Here is a 22533-nt window from a genome sequence, read left to right as displayed (position 1 = left end):
AACATGAATCATTCCCAAAATTTAATTATGAATGAGCCTCTTACATATGCACCTTAAGTACGTATGCAAACTCAGTGAGAGGTGTGAGCTTGCTTTTTCTGGCTAATCTCATTTGTAGTAGGTCTCATTTGAGACAAACCCTCATCTCCTTCCTTTTTTCTGATTTTTCATATTTGTCAGAGTTGAGAACTCGTGTTCACAACAATATGTCGTGGAAGAACAGCCAATGTTTTTGAAGAGAGTCATGGTTACCGTTTCTGGTTGTATACCCATACCTACACTGAAATGTTTAAATGTTACTTTGGTTGTCCTTGAATCTTCCTGCCACACCTGCCATCCTTTCTTGCCACACAGTTTGAGAACCTCTGCCATAGAGAATGGACATCAAAGGACGTGCAGCTGAGAGATGCAAACAACACTCAGAATTGCATATTTATTCATTGGTGTGCTCTAAACCCTATAGTGGGGACACGGGTGGCGTTGTGGTCCAAACCACAGAGCCGAGGGCTTGCCAATCAGAAGGTCGGTGGTTCGAATCCCCGCAATGGGGTGAGCTCCCGTTGCTGGGTCCCAGCTCCTGCCAGCCTAGCAGTTCGAAAGCACATCAGAGTGCAAGTAGATAAATAGGTACCACTCCGGCAGGAAGGTAAACGGCGTTTCTGTGCGCTGCTCTGGTTCGCCAGAAGCGGCTTAGTCATGCTGGCCACATGACCTGGAAAAACTCGTCCAGTAAAGCGAGATGAGCGCCACAACCCCAGAGTTGTTCACAACTGGACTTAACTGTCAGGGGTCCTTTACCTTTACACCCTATATTATCACTGAAAAGGGGGTGATGGGAAAGCTTGTAGTTCAGTGGTGACAAGATTTGGAAACAAAAGAACAGGCCTGTGGCTTTTGTCCAGTAGAATATACAATAATCGGCAGTCGTATGACTTCATAATGCAGGAATGCAAACACTAAATATAATAATATATAACAAATAAATAAACGCATCTGACTGGGTTTCCCCAGCCACTCTGGCCAGCTTACAGCATATATAAAAGCACAACAAAACATCAGACATCATAAACTTCCCAATCCAGGGCTGCCTTCAGATGTCTTCTGAAAAGTTGTGTAGTTCCACCGACTCCCCCCCCCCCCCGGGGCCCACACAACATCCGCTAGGTTCATTCCTAGAGATCAGATGGCCTCTGGTCTTGAATATCAGCCACCTTCAGACTGCAGACTTGCCACCCACTCAGCAAACACCAGTGAACTTGTATTTTTCATCTGCTCCACAGCACTCGACTGACAGATGACCACCTCTGTCCATCAGCCAATTTCCCTCCTCCACGTGGTGGCATCCCTGTAGTTGGACTGGGAGGGAAAAGGTGGGAGTTATTTCCGTACAGCTCAACAGAAGCTTATCTAATAATTTGGAGGCAGTGGGGCCGCTCTAGCTCTCTGCTGTGGATGGTGAACAGCATGCCCATGGAGAAGAGGTTAGAATCATAGAATCATAAGAGTTGGAAGAGACCACAAGGGCCATCGAGTCCAACCCCCTGCCAAGCAGGAAACACCATCAGAGCACTCCTGACATATGGTTGTCAAGCCTCTGCTTAAAGACCTCCAAAAAAGGACACTCCACCACATTCCTTGGCAGCAAATTCCACTGTCGAACAGCTCTTACTGTCAGGAAGTTCTTCCTAATGTTTAGGTGGAATCTTCTTTCATGTAGTTTGGATCCATTGCTCCATGTCCGCTTCTCTGGAGCAGCAGAAAACAACCTTTCTCCCTCCTCTATGTGACATCCTTTGATATATTTGAACATGGCTATCATATCACCCCTTAACCTCCTCTTCTCCAGGCTAAACATGCCCAGCTCCCTTAGCCGTTCCTCATAAGGCATCGTTTCCAGGCCTTTGACCATTTTGGTTGCCCTCTCTGGACACGTTCCAGTTTGTCAGTGTCCTTCTTGAATTGTGGTGCCCAGAACTGGACACAGTACTCCAGGTGAGGTCTGACCAGAGCAGAATACAGTGGCACTATTACTTCCCTTGATCTAGATGCTATACTCCTATTGATGCAGCCCAGAATTGCATTGGCTTTTTTAGCTGCCGCGTCACACTGTTGGCTCATGTCAAGTTTGTGGTCAACCAAGACTCCTAGATCCTTTTCACATGTACTGCTCTCAAGCCAGGTGTCACCCATCTTGTATTTGTGCCTCTCATTTTTTTTTGCCCAAGTGCAATACTTTACATTTCTCCCTGTTAAAGTTCATCTTGTTTGTTTTTGCCCAGTTCTCTAATCTGTCAAGGTCGTTTTGAAGTGTGATCCTGTCCTCTGGGGTGTTAGCCACCCCTTCCAGTTTGGTGTCATCTGCAAATTTGATCAGGATGCCCTTGAGTCCATCATCCAAGTCGTTGATAAAGATGTTGAATAAGACAGAACCCTGTGGCACCCCACTAGTCACTCTTCTCCAGGATGAAGAGGAACCATTGATGAGTACCCTTTGGGTTCCCACCCCCCATAAGGACTTGGGACATTTTCAGCTTGGAAGAAGACCAAGTTGTACTGAATGTCACAGTTGTTGGGTGTAGTGGTTAGAGTACCTCTCTTGGTTGCTGCTCAAGCTCGTAACCCTTGTCTATTTTAAAAATGTACTTATAAGCAGAAGGTAAATAAAAAGTTGTTGGGCTGAGCTTGTTTGCTTTCGGGGGGGGGGTTGCCTGCTTTTTCTTGTATGCGTTTTATTTTGTACAGTGGTACCTCGGGTTACATACGCTTCAGGTTACATACGCTTCAGGTTACAGACTCCGCTAATCCAGAAATAGCGCTTCAGGTTAAGAACTTTGCTTCAGGAGGAGAGCAGAAATTGTGCAGCAACGGCGCAGCGGGAGGCCCCATTAGCCAAAGTGGTACCTCGGGTTAAGAACAGTTTCAGGTTAAGAATGGACCTCCAGAACGAATTAAGTTCTTAACTCGAGGTAAAGGGACCCCTGACCATTAGGTCCAGTCGTGGCCAACTCTGGGGTTGCGGCGCTCATCTCGCTTTATTGGCCGAGGGGGCCGGCGTACAGCTTCTGGGTCATGTGGCCAGCATGACTAAGCCGCTTCTGGTGAACCAGAGCAGCGCACGGAAATGCCGTTTACCTTCCCCCCAGAGTGGTACCTATTTATCTGCTTGGCACTTTGACGTGCTTTCGAACTGCTAGGTTGGCAGGAGCAGGGACCGAGCAACGGGAGCTCACCCCGTCATGGGGATTCGAACCACCGACCTTCTGATCGGCAAGTCCTAACAGCAGACAATTTGCTATAATAATTTAGAACTCCATCTTTTTTGCTACGGCAGCAGCGGGAGGCCCCATTAGCTAAAGTGGTGCTTCAGGTTAAGAACAGTTTCAGGTTAAGAACGGACCTCCAGAACGAATTAAGTACATAACCTGAGGTACCACTGTATTGAGCATCAGCAGCAAAATGGGCATTTCATGGATTTGTTTCCATTGTTAAATCTTTTCTGTTTTGTTGCTGTAGCTTGTTTTAAAAATAGAAATCCTTATTAAAAACGTCTTTAAAAAATAAAAGCATCTGGAAGCAGCCTGAGAAAAAAGGGCATCAGCATATTTTTGCATGTGAACACTTCATTCTATCTAAATAAAACCTAAGGGCCGAATCCCCCCCCCCAAAAAAGCCAGTGATTTTGCACGAGAACACAAAGGCTGTTCCTGTTTTGGATTTTGTTTTCGTCTGCTGCAGTTTTAAAATGTTAAGGTCATCTTCTTTACCTTTGCAGCATCATCATTTTCTATTCTATTCTATTCTATTCTATTTTTTATTTTATTTTATATTTTATTTATTATTTTATATTTTATATTTTATATTTTATATTTTATATTTTATATTTTATATTTTATATTTTATATTTTATATTTTATATTTTATATTTTATATTTTATATTTTATATTTTATTCGTTTCCAATCCTACAGAGTGCTTTGCCGGCCGAAAAACGGGTTAAAAACTAGAAAGCAACAACCCAAGTCTCACAAGCGCAGCGTAAAGGGAGGCGCTGGGGACCAGCTGGAGGGGGGAGACAAGGACTACGATTCCCACCAGCCACTGGGCTCTTAGCCCCGCCTCCATTCCCCTCCACGGTACAGAGTCTTGAATATCCCGACAGTGGATTGGCCGCGACGGGTGCGAAGAAGCCGAGGGATTGGCTGAGCTGGAAAAGGGGCGTGGAGAAGCGCGTGAGCGCAGCATCCCCAGGACAGAAGGCGGGGGGGGGGGACGTCAGTGAGTTGAGTTGCAAGAGCCGGAAACTGTCCGGAGGAGCGCCTGAAACACACCTTTTGCAAATGCAGGTAAAAGGGGGGGGGGGAGTGCATTAACTGAGAGCGGGGGGGAGGGGCTTTTTTTGGGGTGGGTTATGTTTCTTGCAACTTGGGGGGAATGGGAGGGGGGTGTCTCCTTTGTCTGCTTGAGTTCCCTCCCCACCCTTTTTCATAGACCCAGAGGGGGAAAAGGAAGGGGCTGAGCTTTGCATCCCCTTGTGCACTTGGAGGGGGGGGCGTGCCTGGGTGTGGGGAGAAGGAGGGGCAGAAAAGCAAGAGGGGTGGGTGGGAAGAGAGCAAATATAACCTCTTAAAATGGCGGGGAAAAGATAAACCTCAGGATCTCCTTGTAGATCCTGAAAGTGCTTCTGTCTTAGTTTGGAAAAAGCAGCAGGAAAACTAGAAAAACAGAAGCAGCTGATATATAAGTGGGTGTCTCTTTATATATGTCTTTCTGCTGTCATTGCATGGTTTCATTTGTTTATCTTTTAAGCCACGAATCCAGCGCATTGATGAGGTACCTGAGACTCGCGATTTTGCATGCTGAAGTCTCAGATCCACCTCTGAAATACATGCACAAACAGAGAGAGCGAGAGCTCTTGCGTCCTTGGCTGTTTGCGGCATCATAATTTTGTGTGTGAGTGTGACTGATGTGGTCCCTGCTGGCGCTGCAGTGCTATAAAAGCCGTGCTTGGAGGCATGTCCCCTCACCATGTGTGCGTGCAAGTTCCCCAACGCTGCCCTCCAATCGTAACTCAGGCAGACTCTCGTAGGTGCCTTAAAGACTTAAGGCGTAACCATGAGCTTTTGTGGGTTAGAGCACACTTTGTCCAGCGTCTCGTATCATTGCCTGCTGATGACAACATCGTAAAAAAAAGGAAAAATCTCTGCAACATCGTAAAATATCTCTGCCGCACTGGTGTGAAAACAAAACAGGCATGGATCTTTTTTTTCTAAGCAGGAGACACGAATCTAACGTCTTGTTTCTAACACTTCTCCTTGCTGACAGAATTATAAAAAGAATGGATCGTGTGTCACTCTCGTTGCTCACCTGCATCTCTTCTTATCTGTGTGCCTCCCATTCCTTGTTTCTCAGTCCAGGTTTAGATTGTATGGTTCTGGGGGCAGGGACCTCTCTATTGTAGCAATGCACGTGTTGGACAGCAACTCCCAGTCTTCTCGAGCCAGCATAGCCAATTGTTGGGGATGATGGGAGTTGTAGTCCAACAATACAGGTAGTCCAACAGTGTGACGCGGCAGCTAAAAAAGCCAATGCAATTCTGGGCCTCATCAATAGGAGTATAGCATCTAGATCAAGGGAAGTAATAGTGCCACTGTATTCTGCTCTGGTCAGACCTCACCTGGAGTACTGTGTCCAGTTCTGGGCACCACAGTTCAAGAAGGACACTGACAAACTGGAACGTGTCCAGAGGAGGGCAACCAAAATGGTCAAAGGCCTGGAAACGATGCCTTATGAGGAACGGCTAAGGGAGCTGGGCATGTTTAGCCTGGAGAAGAGGAGGTTAAGGGGTGATATGATAGCCATGTTCAAATATATAAAAGGATGTCACATAGAGGAGGGAGAAAGGTTGTTTTCTGCTGCTCCAGAGAAGCGGACACGGAGCAATGGATCCAAACTACAAGAAAGAAGATTCCACCTAAACATTAGGAAGAACTTCCTGACAGTAAGAGCTGTTTGACAGTGGAATTTGCTGCCAAGGAGTGTGGTGGAGTCTCCTACTTTGGAGGTCTTTAAGCAGAGGCTTGACAACCATATGTCAGGAGTGCTCTGATGGTGTTTCCTGCTTGGCAGGGGGTTGGACTCGATGGCCCTTGTGGTCTATTCCAACTCTAGGATTCTATGATTCCAGGTTCTCTAGTCCTGCTGTGATGTGCCAAGCCCCTTTGAAAGCATGTTATACCTGCAGAGCAATCTGGAAAAGGTTTACTTGGATTTAAGGCCCTCTTTAGTTGTTGGGACTGGAGCCCGAGTCAGTTTGCAACCTTAAAGAAGTCAGGTCAACCTTTGTGACACCACGCTCATGGGACCAGTTGTTGAGACTCTGTTGTACGTTTTGTGCAGCAAAATGAGGTGGCATGATAGAGATTAGACTGAAGCTTTGATTGTACTTTGCAGGTTCTGAATGCTTCCCGCAAGGGAAAACATCCTGCAAACAGAAAACTACAGTAGCACTGAGACAGGTTCTGACATAGCCTTCTGCCTGTGTTCTGCTGGTTTTCTCTTTGCAGGGAGCAGCGTTTAAAATTCCCACCATGCTGAGAAGTGGTGCTGTGCTGGAGTAATGGCAGGATTCGAAATGATGGCTTCCCTAGACCTAGTTGGGTGTGCCTTGTTGTGGAGCACGGGGCAGCGGTGGGGAAGGAAAGAAGAGGCCCAGGGCACTATCAGCTGCCCAATAATTCTGGGTGTTGGTGCTGAGACTTGATAGTTGATATCTGCTAGTTTATATCTCTTTTAAAAAATTGAAAAATTCATGGAAGATTCAATAACTAGCCATGATTGCTAAGAGGAGAACGTCCATGTTTAGCAGTAGTATACTTTCAATTGCCTGGTACCCAGGAATGCACACAATGGGGGTTTTATTTAACACTTCTATAGCGTATGTATGTACAGTCATACCTTGAACGGACTTCCAAGACATTAGAAAACCAAAGTGCAGCTTCCGATTAGCTGGAGGAAGCTCCTGCAGCCAACCGGAAGCCCCTCCGGATGTTCGGCTTCCAAAAATAGTTTGCAAACCAGAACACTCACTTCCAGGTTTGCGGCGTTCCGGAGCCAACATGTTTGAGAACTAAGCTGTTCGAAAACCAAGGTACGACTGTACTGTGTTGTTGTTGTTGTTTAGTTGTTTAGTCGTGTCCAACTCTTCGTCACCCCCTGGACCAGAGCACACCAGGCACCCCTGTCTTCCACTGCCTCCCGTAGCTTGGTCAAACTCACGCTGGTAGCTTCGAAAACACTGTCCAACCATCTCGTCCTCTGTCGTCCCCTTCTCCTTGTGCCCTCCCTCTTTCCCAACATCAGGGTCCTTTCCAGGGAGTCTTCTCTTCTCATGAGGTGGCCAAAGTCTTGGAGCCTCAGCTTCAGGATCTGTCCTTCCAGTGAGCACTCAGGGCTGTTTTCCTTAAGAAAGGATAGGTTTGATCTTCTTGCAGTCCATGGGACTCTCAAGAGTCTCCTCCAGCACCATAATTCAAAAGCATCTTTTCTTCGGCGATCAGCCTTCTTTATGGTCCACCTATATTGCAGGCTCACAATAAAGTAGGCATGACACAAAAGGATGAAGGATGTGGACGGAAGAGGAAAGCAAAGCCTTGGCGCAACTGTTCTACCCACTGGCCCATCAGTCTCCCTTTTGGTATGACGCTCTTGCCAGGTGGCAGGAAGTGAAGCCTGCCAGCGACATTTGATTCCCTGGCTGATGGCCAAGACCCGAGCGTGCCTCCTCTGCATTCCCAAGCAACTTTGGGAAGAAGGGAAGGATATATATTTAATGAGTTAAAAGAGAGAGAGAGAGAGAGAGAGCTAGCACTTAAGAGCAGAGCATTCTTTCCTGCAGGAAGCGGGGAGACAAAATCCCTGAAATTGCGTATTTAGGGAATGGTCCATGGGAGCTCCCGTTGCTCCTGCCAACCTAGCAGTTCAAAAGCACGTCAAAGTGCAAGTAGATAAATAGGTACCACTCTGGCGGGAAGGTAAATGGCATTTCTGTGTGCTGCTCTGGTTCGCCGGAAGCGGCTTAGTCATGCTGGCCACATGACCCAGAAGCTGTACGCCAGCTACCTTTGCCAGTAAAGCGAAATGAGCACCGCAACCCCAGAGTCGGTCACGGCTGGACCTAATGGTCAGGGGTCCCTTTACCTTTTACTATGGGACTCAGTGTTAGAACATCGGTTTTGCATGTGTAGAAGGTTGCAGGCTTAATCCCCCAAATCTGGGAAAGACTGCCTCCCTGAAACCCTCCTGCCAATCATGGAACGTAAATCTGAGTTTGATCCGGCGAGCCAATTCTTGTGTTACCCTAATTACTTATTGATTTCAAATTCTACTTTCAATAAAAATGATTTGCCGGAGTCCTCTAGGTTTTGACAGCTTAGCAGGAAGATATTATCTGCAAAGTGGGAGCCTAATTACGATGTGATTGCTGTAAGAAAGGGGCTTGCCAAATATCACAAGCCCTTCCTGCCTCGGTCATCAGCTAATGCTTTAACATGTGTGATGTGCTGAATTTTGATTAAGAGCTGGAGGGCCAGTTCTGTTGACTCTCCCAGTTGGCTGACTTTAACCGCTGTCTGTCTCGTTATGAATGGAAGTGGAAGTCTTGTTAGTTTTGTTGCTGTTGCTTGTAAAATAAAAGAACGTAATATTAAACCATTAAAAAAAAAATCTGGCTTCAGTGTGCTGTGTATGGTTGCTTTCATCTAGCAGAATGGAGATTCCTTCTTCAAGAATGTATATATATATATGCCATTGATGTTATGAAAGTTTGGGGAAAGTCTTTAAATGTTGACTTAGCCCATGGGTAGGCAAACTAAGGCCCGGGGGCCAGATCCGGCCCAAACGCCTTCTACATCCGGCCCGCAGACGGTCCGGAAATCAGTGTGTTTTTACATGAGTAGAATGTGTGCTTTTATTTAAAATGCATCTCTGGGTTATTTGTGGGGCATAGGAATTCGTTCATTTCCCCCCCCCCAAAAATATATATATATATAGTCCGCCCCCCTACAAGGTCTGAGGGACAGTGGACTAGCCCCCTGCTGAAAAAGTTTGCTGACCCCTGACTTAGCCTGTGATAGACCAAGACCTTCAGCTTCTGTGTCCTATACCAAGAAATACAGAAACTGCAAACACACATTTGCGTTTTACATGCGATAAAGCCTTGTTGAAATCAGTGGGAGCTACTTGTGAGTAAACATGTGTAGGGTTGTGTTGTAAAAGTCCAATTATTTGTCCTTTGACTTCTTTGTAACACTTCCTTTTATATTCAGAAAATAGGCAGGTGCCAGTGACAGCTTTAGTACACTTTGCTGAAATCAAGCAAATTAATAGGCCCTAAGCTCAGAATCCCAGGGACTGACAGTAAACGACACTTTCTGGGAAGTAAGCAAACATCTGTACACAATATATAATTTCCAATAAGGAAAGGAGGAACTTTTGTTAAGAGTTGAATGAGTCACAAGCCGGAAGAAAACCTTACTCTGCCAGCAGTCTCCTGGAACCTTGCACAGCTTCTGCCCCAAAGCCGTCCATTAGTATTCAACAATCAGCATGGTGGGAGGATATATTTTCATTTATATACATTCATTTGAAATAAAAAGGGGTATGTACCCTTTTTCATTACTGTTCGTATTCTAGTTTATAATTTTTGTAAAGTGATATGGCAGGCAGGTCATCGGATGTATAATTTATTTTATTTTCATTTTATGAAGCATTCTTTATCCACCCACCACGCTGATGACGAATTCTACGAAACAGTAGTCAATATCCGGAATTACTGTTCAGTGTTGGACATCATTGTTGAGTACACAAAGCTTCACAGCTTGTCTTCTGCTGTACAAAGTTTAGTACCTCGCTTCATTTAAAGATTTTCAGAGACTGTGAGACTAAAGATTTCATTCTGAACTTTTTATGATTTGAAGGAATTCTATAAAGATAGTCTATTACGTATATATATGGTCATCGTGTTGCCTAGACATTATTATACAGCAGGGCTGGGGAATCCGTGGCCCTCTAGTTGTTGGTGCTGCGTCAGCCCTGACCATTGGAAATGTTGGCTGGCGGTGATGGGAGTCCCAAAAAGCATTTTTTTGGGGGGGAGGGATCCCCACCTCTGTTTCAGATCCAGCGAGAAAGTATTTCTGCCAGGCGCAGGAGACTGAGCAACGATCCTTTGTGTGTGGTGTAGTGGTTAAGAGCAGTGGACTCGTAATCTGGTGAACCGGGTTCGCTTCCCCGCTCCTCCACATGCAGCTGCTGGGTGACGTTGGGCCAGTCACACTTCTCTGAAGTCTCTCCGCCCCACTCACCTCACAGAGTGTTTGCTCTGGAGGAGGAAGGGAAAGGAGAATGTGAGCCGCTTTGAGACTCCTTCGGGTAGTGATATAGCGGGATATCAAATCCAAACTACTACTCTTCTTCTTCTTCTTCTTCTTCTTCTTCTTCTTCTTCTTCTTCTTCTTCTTCTTGCAGAGCCTGGTGACGTTTGAGGATGTGGCCGTGTATTTCACGAAGGAGCAGTGGAATCTGCTGGACCCCAACCAACGAGCTTTGTACAAGGAAGTCATGATAGAGAATTACGGGAATGTGGCCTCCTTGGGTAAGGAACTCCCTTCTTCCTTGGGGTAGGTGCGCGAAGGCTGTCACTACTGGGAGTTGGGATCCCAAACACGGGAGAGGCAGCAGGTTGGCAAAGGTGGCTTCAAAATATTAGATTTATGTCAGTTCCTTCCCCCGTCTCCCCAGTCCTTTCTGCGTTAGGGAAGTTGCTTCCTTCCGTCAGGTTTAGTTATGTCAGTGGTGGGGAACGTCAGGCTCAGGGGCCAAATGTGGCCCTCCAGTTGTCTCTGTGTGGCCCTCAGAACTCTTCTAAGGCCACACCGCATGATATCCCTGCTTTTACTTTTATTTTATTAAATTTAGTGGTGTATACCACCCTATACCCGTAGCTCTCAGGGCGGTTTACAACATAAAATCTCAAAGAGTGTGTTACACTCATGAGTGTCTTTTCCTGGCTGGAATACATTAATTAATTTGTAATAATAATAATCCTTGAACTCTGAGAGAGACCCTTGCTTCCTTTTAAAAAACATTTTTTATTTTTAATTTTTTTTCCAAATTTAAACATTTCATTAGTTTTACAATCAATTTAACGTTTTGAAATTTGACTCCCTTCCCCCTCCTCCTGCGGTTCCATAAATTTGTTTTTTTAATACCTTCTGCATATCGCAAGCTCATTTAACTTGCTCATTTATTTATCTGCTGTAAATATATACTCTTATAAAACTGCAAGTTAATCTGAAGGCAGCCCTGTTTAGGGAAGCTTTTAATGTTTAATAGGTTATTGTATTTTAATATTCTGTTGGAAGCCGCCCAGAGTGAGTGGGGTATAAATAATAAATTATTATTATTATTATTATTATTATTATTATTATTATTATTATTATTATCATTATGCTTTTATTTTTGCTTAACTGGATGGAGGGATGTGTTTGTGTGTGTGTATGTAGAGAGAGAGAGAGAGAGACTACCGTGTAAGGGTACAATTAGTTCCCAATACAAATATAAAATGTATTGATAACATTTTTTTTAATATAAAATGTAGATGCATTGCTCCGCCCACTTTTGCCCTGGCTCCACCCACCACTGGAATCTCCTTCCTTAATGGTTTTTAATCAGAGGCTGGATGGCCACCTGTCATGGCCTCCCCCTAAGAATCCTGGGAAATGTGGGTGCGTTAAGGGTGCAGAGAGTCGTGAGGAGACCCCTGTTCCCCTCGCAGAGCTACAATTCCCAGAGTTCCCTGGGAAAGAGGGGTGAAGTGTTAAACCACTCTCCGAACGGCAGCTTTCTGAGGCGAATAGGGGACTCCTAACAGCTCCCAGCATCCAAAACACAGGAAAACCGTCCTCATCATTCCTCTTCTCTTCCTGAGAAGGATACCCGGCTCCTAAGCCTGGCCTCATCTGCCGCCTGGAACAAGGGGAAGAGCCCTGTGTGCCCGATTCTCCGGATGGAAGGAAGCTCTTTGACACCTGCTCAGGTGAGGCACTGGTTTGAGCCCGGCCAAGGGTGTTGGCAGCCCTGGCGTTGGCTGTGCATACTCTTAGAATTTGGTGATGTCTCTAATCTCGCTCTGAGAAATGGTACAGCTGCCTTTTTCCTCGTTGTTACATTAAGAAGAAGAAGGAAAAGGAAAAGAAAGGGGGAAATGAGAGAGAGAGAGAGAGAGAAAAGAAAATGAACAAAGTAAAAAAGACTTCTGTCCTACAGCTAAATACAGTGGTACCTTGGGTTACAGATGCTTCAGGTTACATACGCTTCAGGTTACAGACTCCGCTAACCCAGAAATAGTACCTCGGGTTAAGAACTTTGCTTCAGGATGAGAACAGAAATTGTGCTCCGGCGGCGCGGCGGCAGCAGGAGGCCCCATTCGCTAAAGTAGTGTTTCAGGTTAAGAACAGTTTCAGGTTAAGAACGGACCTCCGGAACGAATTAAGTACGTAACCAGAGGTACCACTATACAGTAATCACTCATTAACACCCAACTTTTCTTTTTTCTTTTTTTAAAAATTTGATTTTAAAAAAATATAAACTTACAACAAAAAAACCATTCAAAATCCAAATACAGTCATTCCTCAGGTTATGGACACTTCGGGTTGCGCGATTTCAGGTTGCGCACTGAGCCGAACCCGGATGTACCGGAATGGGTTACTTCCGGGTTTCTGCGCATGCGCAGAAGCGCCGAATCGCAACCAGCGCGTGCGCAGATGCGGCGCTGCGGGTTGCAAATGTGCTTCCTGTACGGATCATGTTCGCAACCCGAGCGTCCACTGTACTGTATCAAGATTACTCTGAATCTCCTGACTTCTCCCCATCCCTTCCACGGGTCCTAATAAGATTTACAACTGCATATCAATACTTATCCAAATTTGTATCCTTCTGAATTATCCATACTTTCCATTACTTTGCAAGTGTGGTTAAAATCCTGCTAACGTTTTAACCTGCTTACAGTGGTCTTGTAGATAAATTATAAACTTTCCCCATTCATTTTTAAAGTTCTTGCCTTCTTGAAACATCCAACTTTTCTATTTCCTATGAGCCAATATTTTTCCTGTCTTCAACAAATCCAGAAGTTACAAGTTCATTTTCTCTTTCACACAAAAAATCCAAAAGAAGTTTCCAGTCCTTAATACAGTGGTGCCCCGCAAGACGAATGCCTCGCAAGACGGAAAACTCGCTAGACGAAAGAGTTTTCCGTTTTGGAGGTGCTTCACAAAACAAATCTCCTATGGGCTTGCTTCGCAAGACGACAATGTCTTGGGAGTTCCTGCGGGTTTTTTCCCCTCCCCACTCCCTTTTTCTAAGCTGCTAAGCCGCTTATCAGCTGATCCGATCAGCAGATAAGCCGCTAATAGCGCTAATCTGCTAATCCGTCAATGGGCTTGCTTCGCAAGACGAAAAAACCGCTAGATGAAGAGAATCACAGAATGGATTCTTTTCGTCTTGCGAGGCACAACTGTAAATGTCAATACAGTGGTACCTTGGTTTGCAACCGCTTTGGATTGCAACCGTTTTGGATTACAACCACGTCAAAACCAGAAGTATGCGTCCCTTTTTTTGGATTACAACCCATTTTTTATGGATTACAACCCATTTTTTGGGAGGAGGCCCCATTGGCGAAAGTGCGTCTTGGGTTACAACCTGTTTTGGTTTACAACCGGACCTCCGGAACGGATTACGGTTGTAAACCAAGGTACCAGTGTAGCGATTTTTCTCTAATTAATGAATTGGACTCCTTGGCAGGTTTTGAATAAACACTCACAAACTTTTTATTGGTAACATATAGATGGAGAAATTAAGGATCTTTACAATTTTATAACATGCAGCGAATAACATGTGCTGAAAAACCAGAGAGAGGAGCTGAGGGAAGTCTGGGTGGGGGGTGGGTTTTTCTTTCTTGGGGAGGGAAAAATGGGGAGAAAAAATGAGGATGATCTGATTTTTATGAATTGTTATGTTTAAATTCCTAATAAAAAATATTTTTTAAAAAAGATTTTTCTCCAGTTACGCCCATTACCTTGGCTACCTCAGCTAAGTCCAATAATTTTATCAACAATTAATGCATAGCAGGTAGCGCTGTATCTTTCCATCTTTGTGTATACAGTGGTACCTCAGGTTATATACGTTTAAGGTTACATACGCTTCAGGTTACATACGCTTCAGGTTACAGACTCTGCTAACCAAGAAATAGTGCTTCAGGTTAAGAACTTTGCTTCAGGATGAGAACAGAAATCGGGCTCCGGCGGCGCAGCAGCAACGGGAGGCCCCATTCGCTAAAGTGGTGCTTCAGGTTAAGAACAGTTTCAGGTTAAGTACGGACTTCCGGAACAAATTAAGTACTTAAACTGAGGTACCACTGTACAACAATCTCACCTCTGTCCATGTGCTTTCTGAGGCTCCTTCTCAGGTGATTTCTCTCTCTCTCTCTCTCTCTCTCTCTTTCTCTCTCTGCAGATAACCCTCGGAAAAAGCACTTGTGCACCGTGTGCGGCAAACGCTTCACTCAGAAACCGAACCTCACGCGGCACCTGAGAATCCACACGGGGGAGAAGCCCTACAAGTGTTTGGAATGCGGCAAATGTTTCGGCTGCCACTCGCACCTGATGAGCCACCAGATTGTCCACACCGGGGAAAAGCCCTACAAGTGCTTAGTCTGCGACAAATACTTCGGCCGCAAGGCGCACCTGGCCAGGCACCAGGGCATCTACGCGGGGGAGACCCCTTACAAGTGCCTGGAGTGCGGGAAGCATTTCGCCTGCCAGTCCCAGCTCGTCATCCACCGGCGGTACCACACGGGAGAGAAACCCTACAAATGCCTGGAGTGCGCCAAGTGCTTCGCCGACCCGTCGGCCCTGGTGAGCCACAAGCGGATCCACGCCGTGGAGCGATCCCACAAGTGCCTGGAGTGCGGAAAGAGCTTCGTCCAGCAGTCCCACCTCCTGAAGCACCGTAGAGTCCACACAGGAGAGAAACCCTACAAGTGCCCCGAATGCGGGAAATGCTTTGCCGACCGCTCCGTCTTCGCGAAACACCAGAGGGTCCACACGGGGGAGCGCCCCTACAAGTGCGCTGAGTGCGGGAAAACCTTCGCCCGCCAGGAACACCTCGGGAGCCACCGGAGGGTACACACGGGCGAGAAACCCTACAAGTGCTTGGTGTGCGGCAAGTCGTTCGCCCGCCAGTCGCACGTGGTGAGCCACCAGCGCGTCCACACGGGGGAAAAGCCCTGCAAGTGCGCCGAGTGCGGGAAGTGCTTTTCGGAGCGCTCGACGTTCGTCAGGCACCAGAGGACCCACACGGGGGAGAAACCCTACCGGTGCCTAGACTGCGGGAAATGTTTCGGCTCCCCGTCCCACCTGACCCGCCACCACCGGCGCCACACGGGCGAGAAGCCACACGGGTGCCCGGACTGCGGGAAAGCCTTCGCTGACCGCTCGGCCTTTGTCAAACACCAGCGCGTCCACACGGGCGAGAAGCCCTACAAGTGCGCTGAGTGCGGGCGGTGCTTTGCCAACCGCACCCACCTCGTGACCCACCAGCGCGTCCACACGGGCGAGAAGCCCTACGCTTGCTTGGAGTGCGGGAAACGGTTTAGCGCCAATCGGAGTCTCATTCACCATCAGAGGCAACATATAGGTGAGCTGCTCCTTTTTATCACAAAGGGCAGGTTTGGGTATTTGTTGGTTTGTTTTAAATAATTTTTATTTGATAGCTATAGAATTACAGGCTGTGGCGATCACACAGGGTCTCCGAACGTTTACCGGTCTGTTGATCCCTGTGCCATCCCTGTGCTCGCTTCCCCGCTGCCACCAACCCGTTACTCTCGGGTAAAACACTGAGTCCAGACAGTTGTTGAAAGTGAACCAAATAAACAAGTTTATTTTACAAACATTAACCAGTTTATGGTTTCTCAGATAATATTCCTTTTTTTTAAAAAAAAAGATATTTATTGAGCGTTTTAAACAAAAAATCACCAAACATATAAGATACCATCACCAAAATATAACAAACAAAGAAAAACAGAAAAAAAACAAAGGGATAAACATAGAATAGAAAAAATGCAGCGAAAACAGCTATCCATAAATCATATTTCCATAACCTTTTGGACTTCCTCACATCTCCCTTTCCTGCGTTCCCAATTATAAAATTATAAGCAGCAATTTATTACCTTATTGCCATTTCTTATTTTGTAAATTTCAAATATTATGTCTCCGATTTTAAATAATTTTTATCAAATACTTAACTACTTATTTTAAACATAATATTACACCAAATTTCATCCTTTTCTTAAACATCACTTATTCTCATATATCTTTCAACTAAATTGCTGATGCCGCATTATTTTCTATCCTGCATCTTCTTAGCATTCATACAGTTTATAATGTTTTTGTAAATAGTCCTTAAACTTTTTCCAGTCCTCTTCCACTGTCTCTTCTCCCAGGTCTCGAATTCTGCCAGTCATTTCTGCCAGTTCCATGTAGTCCATCAGTTGCGTTTGCCATTCTTCCAGCGTGGGCAGATCTTGGGTCTTCGGTTTCTCAGATAATATTCCTGTCAGTATCTTAACTTTAGTTTCTTTACCGGCCTATAGCTTCCTACAGGGAACCAGACAGAGGGCCTTCTCGGTAGTGGCGCCCACCCTTCAGATGTGAAGGAAATAAGCAGCTATCTTCTCTTTAAAAGACATCTGAAGGCAGCCCTGTTTAGGGAAGTTTTTAATATTTAATTCTGTATTGTTTTTAACACTTGATTGGAAGCAGCCCAGAGTGGCTGGGGAAACTCAGCCAGATGGGCGGGGTATAAATAATAAATTCTTCTTCTTCTTCTTCTTCTTCTTCTTCTTCTTCTTCTTCTTCTTCTTCTTCTTCTTCTTCTTCCCCCCTTCTGACTGATTATCTCAACTGTTTGACTGACTTCTCTTAACACATTCTCTCAGTCTCTCACACTAGACTAGCCCAGCCGACAGACTTATCTTCTCTGTCTCTTCTAACTCCAGTCTGTCTTCTCAACCACCATAACTCTAACTCAAAAAACTCTGTGCTTAAACATTATACACAGTTAACTCTGCCCCTTGGGTTCCCGTTAGTCAGTCATTTTACAATTAGTTAACCCTTTCCTTATGAACCCAGTAAGGTGTCACACACCTAAGAGGGCAAACGCCACATAGGGGTACCTTGTTTTGAGTCCAGGATCCGTTCTGGAGCAACGAAAGGGATGTTCGACAAAGCGCGCTCTGCACACATGCGCTGAGCAGTTTGCGCTTCTGCGCATGCATGAAGTGCAATTTAATGCTTTTGCACATGCGTGAGCGGCGAACCTGGAAGTAACCCATTCCGGTTTGCCGCGGACATTCGCCAAAATCGACGCTCGGCGGGGTGGACGTTCGCGGAGGTTTTACTTACCAATTACATAGCCATATTTAGAGATTTCTTCTGTATCTCTGGACTTCCCAGCATCCCCTCCATGGGCCCTATTGCTATCCTTTTCAACTGCATATTATTTCACAGTCCATATTTTATGTCTCTCCATTTTGTCCGTAGTCTTTGCTACCTTACGAATGCTATTGCAATCCTGCTAATGTTTTCATCGGCTTACAGTGGTTTCTTAAATAAATTATAAATTTCCCCCCATTCTTTACTGAAGTTTTGTTCTTTTTGGTACCTGGTGAAGTTTCTGCGCTCTGTGCAACTCTATGTAGAGAGTGCCAACATTAGCCTCGTTTTGGATGTAACCAGAGTTACAGCGTCTTGTAAAAAGCAATCCTAGCTGCTGAGATCACCTCTTCTTCCATAGACAAGCACTGTTTCCAGGAGGAGAACTGAAGTTTCCCCCAAGAAAATATAGTAACCACAACCTTATTTTTGTGCGGACCTGTTTTCCATGCAAACTGACGGGCACTCAACCACCCGAGTTCACTGTTAGAGAGAGAAGTTGGGGGTAAATTATGAGAGTATCAAGGTAAGGTCAGGGTTCTGTGGTCCTTCCGTCATTCAGTTTAGTTCATTGCTCTTGTGGGTGACTGTAGTTTTATAATTCCGCATTGTTCCTCGTGTGATCTCGGCCTGCACTTATTCTCATTCCAGGCTATCCTCTGGCCCAGTGCGTGGAGAACATTTTGTTGACGAACCAAGCCTTGGGGTGTGATGCTGGGGAATCGGTGCAGGAAAACAAACTGTATGAATGGCTCGCATCTGGGAAGTGGCTCAGCGTGCAAGGGTCTCTGGGTCAGAGTGAAGGTGTTCACACAGAAGAAGATGCCTTGACCCAGGATGGCAAAGCGTATGTCGGAAGAAAGCACTGACCTATGGCAGTCAGTTCTCTTTGATGACAGACTGAGGTGACATCACAGTCCAAAAGTGGTCAGAGAAAATGACACTAAAGCTGAAACAAGCTTTTTCCAACACATTTTGAAAATCGACCACAAAATATGGGTGCTTTAGACTTTCATTAGACAGTCTCTCTGATTGTTTCATTTTTTTATAAGGTGTCAAATATAAAATGCCATAAGCTAGCAACTTTAAAATAGTCCTAAACTAAATACCATTGCATGTCAGCTATAAAATACTGGTAGGTAGGTAAATACTATTGCATGACTATTATCAAACACTACATTCCATTCCATCTTATCAGATTATGGTAAACACTATTGCATGTCGGTGATTAAATACAAATGTTTTGAATGCCAATTACTTAAATGTGCTTAAACACTAAATGCCATTGCATGCCATCTGTCAAATTTAGTGAAATCATAAAAAAAAACTTTGCATGTTAGCTAGCAAATATAGTCAAATACGAATGCTATTGCATGCCGGCTTTCAAATACTAATACTTCTGCATGTCATCTTTGAAATGCTTTCAAGTAACAACTTTCAGATACTACCGGGCATCAAATATTGACATTGCATATTTATTACTTGGCATCAAATGTCAGAGAGAGCTTAATTTGTGAGGCAAATGTGTCTCAGCTCTGAATGGTACACTTGCAATCTCCCCCAAAGGTTTGGGTACGGTATACAGTGCAATGTGCAATTCTGGTCACATCTCAAAAAGGGTGGAGAGACTGAAGAGAAGAAATACAGTGGTACCTTGGGTTAAGTACTTAATTCGTTCCGGAGGTCCGTACTTACCCTGAAACTGTTCTTAACCTGAAGCACCACTTTAGCTAATGGGGCCTCCTGCTGCCGCTGCACCGCCGGAGCATGATTTCTGTTCTCATCTTGAAGCAAAGTTCTTAACCTGAAGCACTATTTCTGGGTTAGCGGAGCCTGTAACCTGAAGCATATGTAACCTGAAGTGTCTGTAACCCGAGGTACCACTATAATCGGAAGGTGATAGCATCTGCCCTACAAGGGAAGCCCATAACTGCTGCACTTCTTTTTTTTAGTTTGCAAAAAAATTGATTCAGGGGAGTCATGGATCGAGAGTTATAAAATTATGCATGGTACAGAAAAAGTGGGGGAAGTCTTCCACCCCATAATTCTAGAACAGATGTCGCCCAATGAAGCAGAATGGTGGAATATTCAGGACAAACAAGACCAGATTCGTGGAGGAAAAAGCTATCAGTGGCTGCTAGTCACTTTGAGGACAGAGGCCTCTTAATACCAGTTGGCTAGGAACCACAAGTGAGATAATAATAATAAATTTTCATTTATACCCCGCCCTCCCCAGCCAGAGCCGGGCTCACTGGTGGCTAACACCAGTAAAATTACAATAAAAACATAAGGGGGGGGGGACCAATTTAAAATACAGGTTAAAATTACAATTTAAAATGCAGCCTCATTTTAACAGTAGCCCATAGCTCAAAACCGTAAGGGGAGGGAAACATAAGGGTCAGCCCCCTACTTGTGTTCTTAAGTATTTATGCACACAAAAGCATAGCTAAATGATGGACAAGACAAATATGTGAAGGCCCTGCATGGGTATCTAGCCTTTTCAGCCTATTGCCTTATTGACCTGCTTGTGGGCTATCTAGAGGCAGAAGACACCTGGCTGGCCACTGGGGGATGCTGGATGCTAGAATGACCATTGATGTGGTCCAGGAGGAAGCTTCTTAACGTGGGGAGGTGCTTGGATAACGGAGGATCAGCAGAACGTATTGTGATCGTTCGGAGCTCCAAAGAACCCCGCCTCTTCGATGGCAATTTGAAATTTGTGGAAAGTTACCGTATTTTTCGCTCCATAAGACGCACCTCACCATAAGTTTTTAGAGGAGGAAAGGGGGAAAGCCCCGTTTTTGGGGAGATCAGTTCACAGTTGTGCAGCTTCTTTTGCAAAGGGAAAAAATCCCGTTTTTATGGGGTTCAACTCACAGTTCCGCAGCTTCTTTAGGAAAGGAAAGGGAGCCGTTTCTACAGTTTCCAGACAGATAATCTAATCAGCCAGTCACATGTCGCTGGGGTAACAAACAGCCTCCGTCTGCCGAACGTTCAACAATGGAGGCCTGGGCAAAGGGGCGGGGCCAGAAAGGGAGGCAGCGATTGACCACACATTCGCTCCATAAGATGCACATTTACCCTTTTTAGGAGGAAAAAAGTGCGTCTTATGGAGTGAAAAATACGGTACCTATGTAAAACTGGACAAGCTCAGATGGGTAAAGCGTGAGATTGTTAATCTTGGGGTCGTGAGCTTGAGCCCCACAGTGGACAAAAGATTCCTGCATAGCTGGGCGTTAGGCTGGATGACCTTTGGTGTCCCTTCCAACTACGATTCTACGAAATATGGACAGGTGAAGCTGCCTCATACCGAGCCAGCTTGTTGGTCTACCTAACCCATTGTTGTCTGCCCAGTTGCTGTCAGTTGTCACCTGGTGCTGCTTTTGACTGGTGGTGCTGAGTGCGGATTGAACCTGGCAGCTTCATCCTGCAATGTGGGTCTAGATATACCAAAGGCAGAAATAGAGGGGGGGGGGTACTCATCTGAAAAAGCCATGCAACAAAAACAAGCCCTGTGCGAGTCGATTGACTCATTGTTAATAAAGAACCCACGCAAGGGCTGTGGTTGTGTTGATGGAAAACAAGTGGAAACATATGTTATTTGCAGGGTTCCGCTAGAAGCAATATAATCGGAAGATTAATCCGTCGGCAGTGGCCCATTTTCAGCCTGCCAGGGCCTATTTTGCTGCCTGCTTTCTCATGCGGAAATGTACGCCCGCAGGGATCATTTAGGGACATAGGAAGTTGCCTTATATCAAAGTCAGAAAATTGGTCCATCTATCTCAGTAATGCCTACACGGATTGGCAGCCAACCCCAGGGTTTCTGACACGGAATATTCCCCTGTTCTACCTGGGGGGGATTGAATTGAGGGTCTTTAACATGCAACGTGGGACGCGGGTGGCGCTGTGGGTTAAACCACAGAGCCTAGGACTTGCCGATCAGAAGGTCGGCGGTTCAAATCCTCATGACGGGGTGAGCTCCCGTTGTTCGGTCCCTGCTCCTGCCAAGCTAGCAGTTCAAAAGCACGTCAAAGTGCAAGTAGATAAATAAGTACCACTCTGGCGGGAAGGTAAACGGCATTTCCGTGCACTGCTCTGGTTTGCCAGAAGCGGCTTAGTCATGCTGGCCATGTGACCCGGAAGCTGTACGCCGGCTCCCTCGGCCAATAAAGAGAGATGAACGCCACAACCCCAGAGTCGGCCAAGACTGGACCTAATGGTCAGGGGTCCCTTTACCTTTAACATGCAACACAGATGTTCTACTATGGAGCGTATATTGTTTTGGGCTCCATGGGGGGGGGGGGGAGTGTGACTGAAGAAATTCCCCAATGTTTCCTTCTCTCTGGCAGAAGGGGAGCTGGACTGAACTGGGGTTTGGGGAGGCAGCCTGATAAGGCACTTTGCGGTCAGGACCTTTGGTGGGCTGATGGTCACTCAGCTGGGAAAGTCTTCCATGGTTGCCTTTATGTCAGGGTTGGGCAACCTATTGGCCTTGGGATGTTGGTACAGTACAAAGCCCATCACCCCCCATCAATGACTATGCTGGTGGGGGCTGATGGGTGAGAGTCCAATGAAGGGCCTTGTGTTTCCCACCACATCTTTATGCTGAATGAGAGACCTGGGCCTCAGGGGTCAGTCACGCTGCTAGGTAGCTTCTGCATCCTAGAAAACACTTTTGACTTTTGCTTCAGTGTGTAACTGTATACCATTTGCTTTGTATTATTACATTTATCCAATCCACCCGCTTTCCCTGCCTTTAATAAATATATTCCTTGGTTTACTACAACTAGGCTCCTGGTGTGCTCTTTATTTAAAGTGTATTTTTTCCAAGATTCTATACGATTCTTTGACATCAACTCTACATTCATCTAGGGCAGGTACGTCCAACAGGTAGAGCTTGTTGTTGTTGCGGAACTGGCGAAATTGACATAGAAATTGCGAGACAAGGACAACTGTGGCTTTAAAGAAGAATGCGAACTTTTTATAAA

At 45.6% G+C, this 22533-nt stretch overlaps 1 protein-coding gene across 3 annotated transcripts in view; it reads left to right on the top strand.

Moving 5' to 3' along the window:
• LOC310701380 (uncharacterized protein) overlaps positions 1-22331 on the top strand; it is a 30441-nt gene extending 8110 nt beyond the window's left edge. Inside the window, exons 1-5 of one of the 3 annotated variants that reach the window (XM_083492159.1) lie at positions 4214-4342; positions 10524-10650; positions 11989-12093; positions 14568-15749; positions 18197-22331. In XM_083492159.1, the coding sequence (XP_083348285.1) occupies positions 4337-4342; positions 10524-10650; positions 11989-12093; positions 14568-15749; positions 18197-18414 (1638 nt within the window). In that variant the 5' untranslated portion in view covers positions 4214-4336 and the 3' untranslated portion in view covers positions 18415-22331. Of the gene's footprint in view, positions 1-4213; positions 4343-10523; positions 10651-11988; positions 12094-14567; positions 15750-16704 lie in introns of those variants that run through there. The other 2 variants (XM_083492160.1, XM_083492161.1) reach the window with 2 other exon arrangements.
• Positions 22332-22533: the final 202 nt, after the last annotated feature.

This window comes from Podarcis liolepis (genome assembly GCF_965112155.1).
Source record: "Podarcis liolepis genome assembly, chromosome: 2".
Taxonomy (NCBI): Eukaryota; Metazoa; Chordata; class Lepidosauria; order Squamata; family Lacertidae; genus Podarcis; species Podarcis liolepis.
Note: the sequence above shows the minus strand (reverse complement) of the source record. Positions and strands in the feature narration are given on the sequence as shown.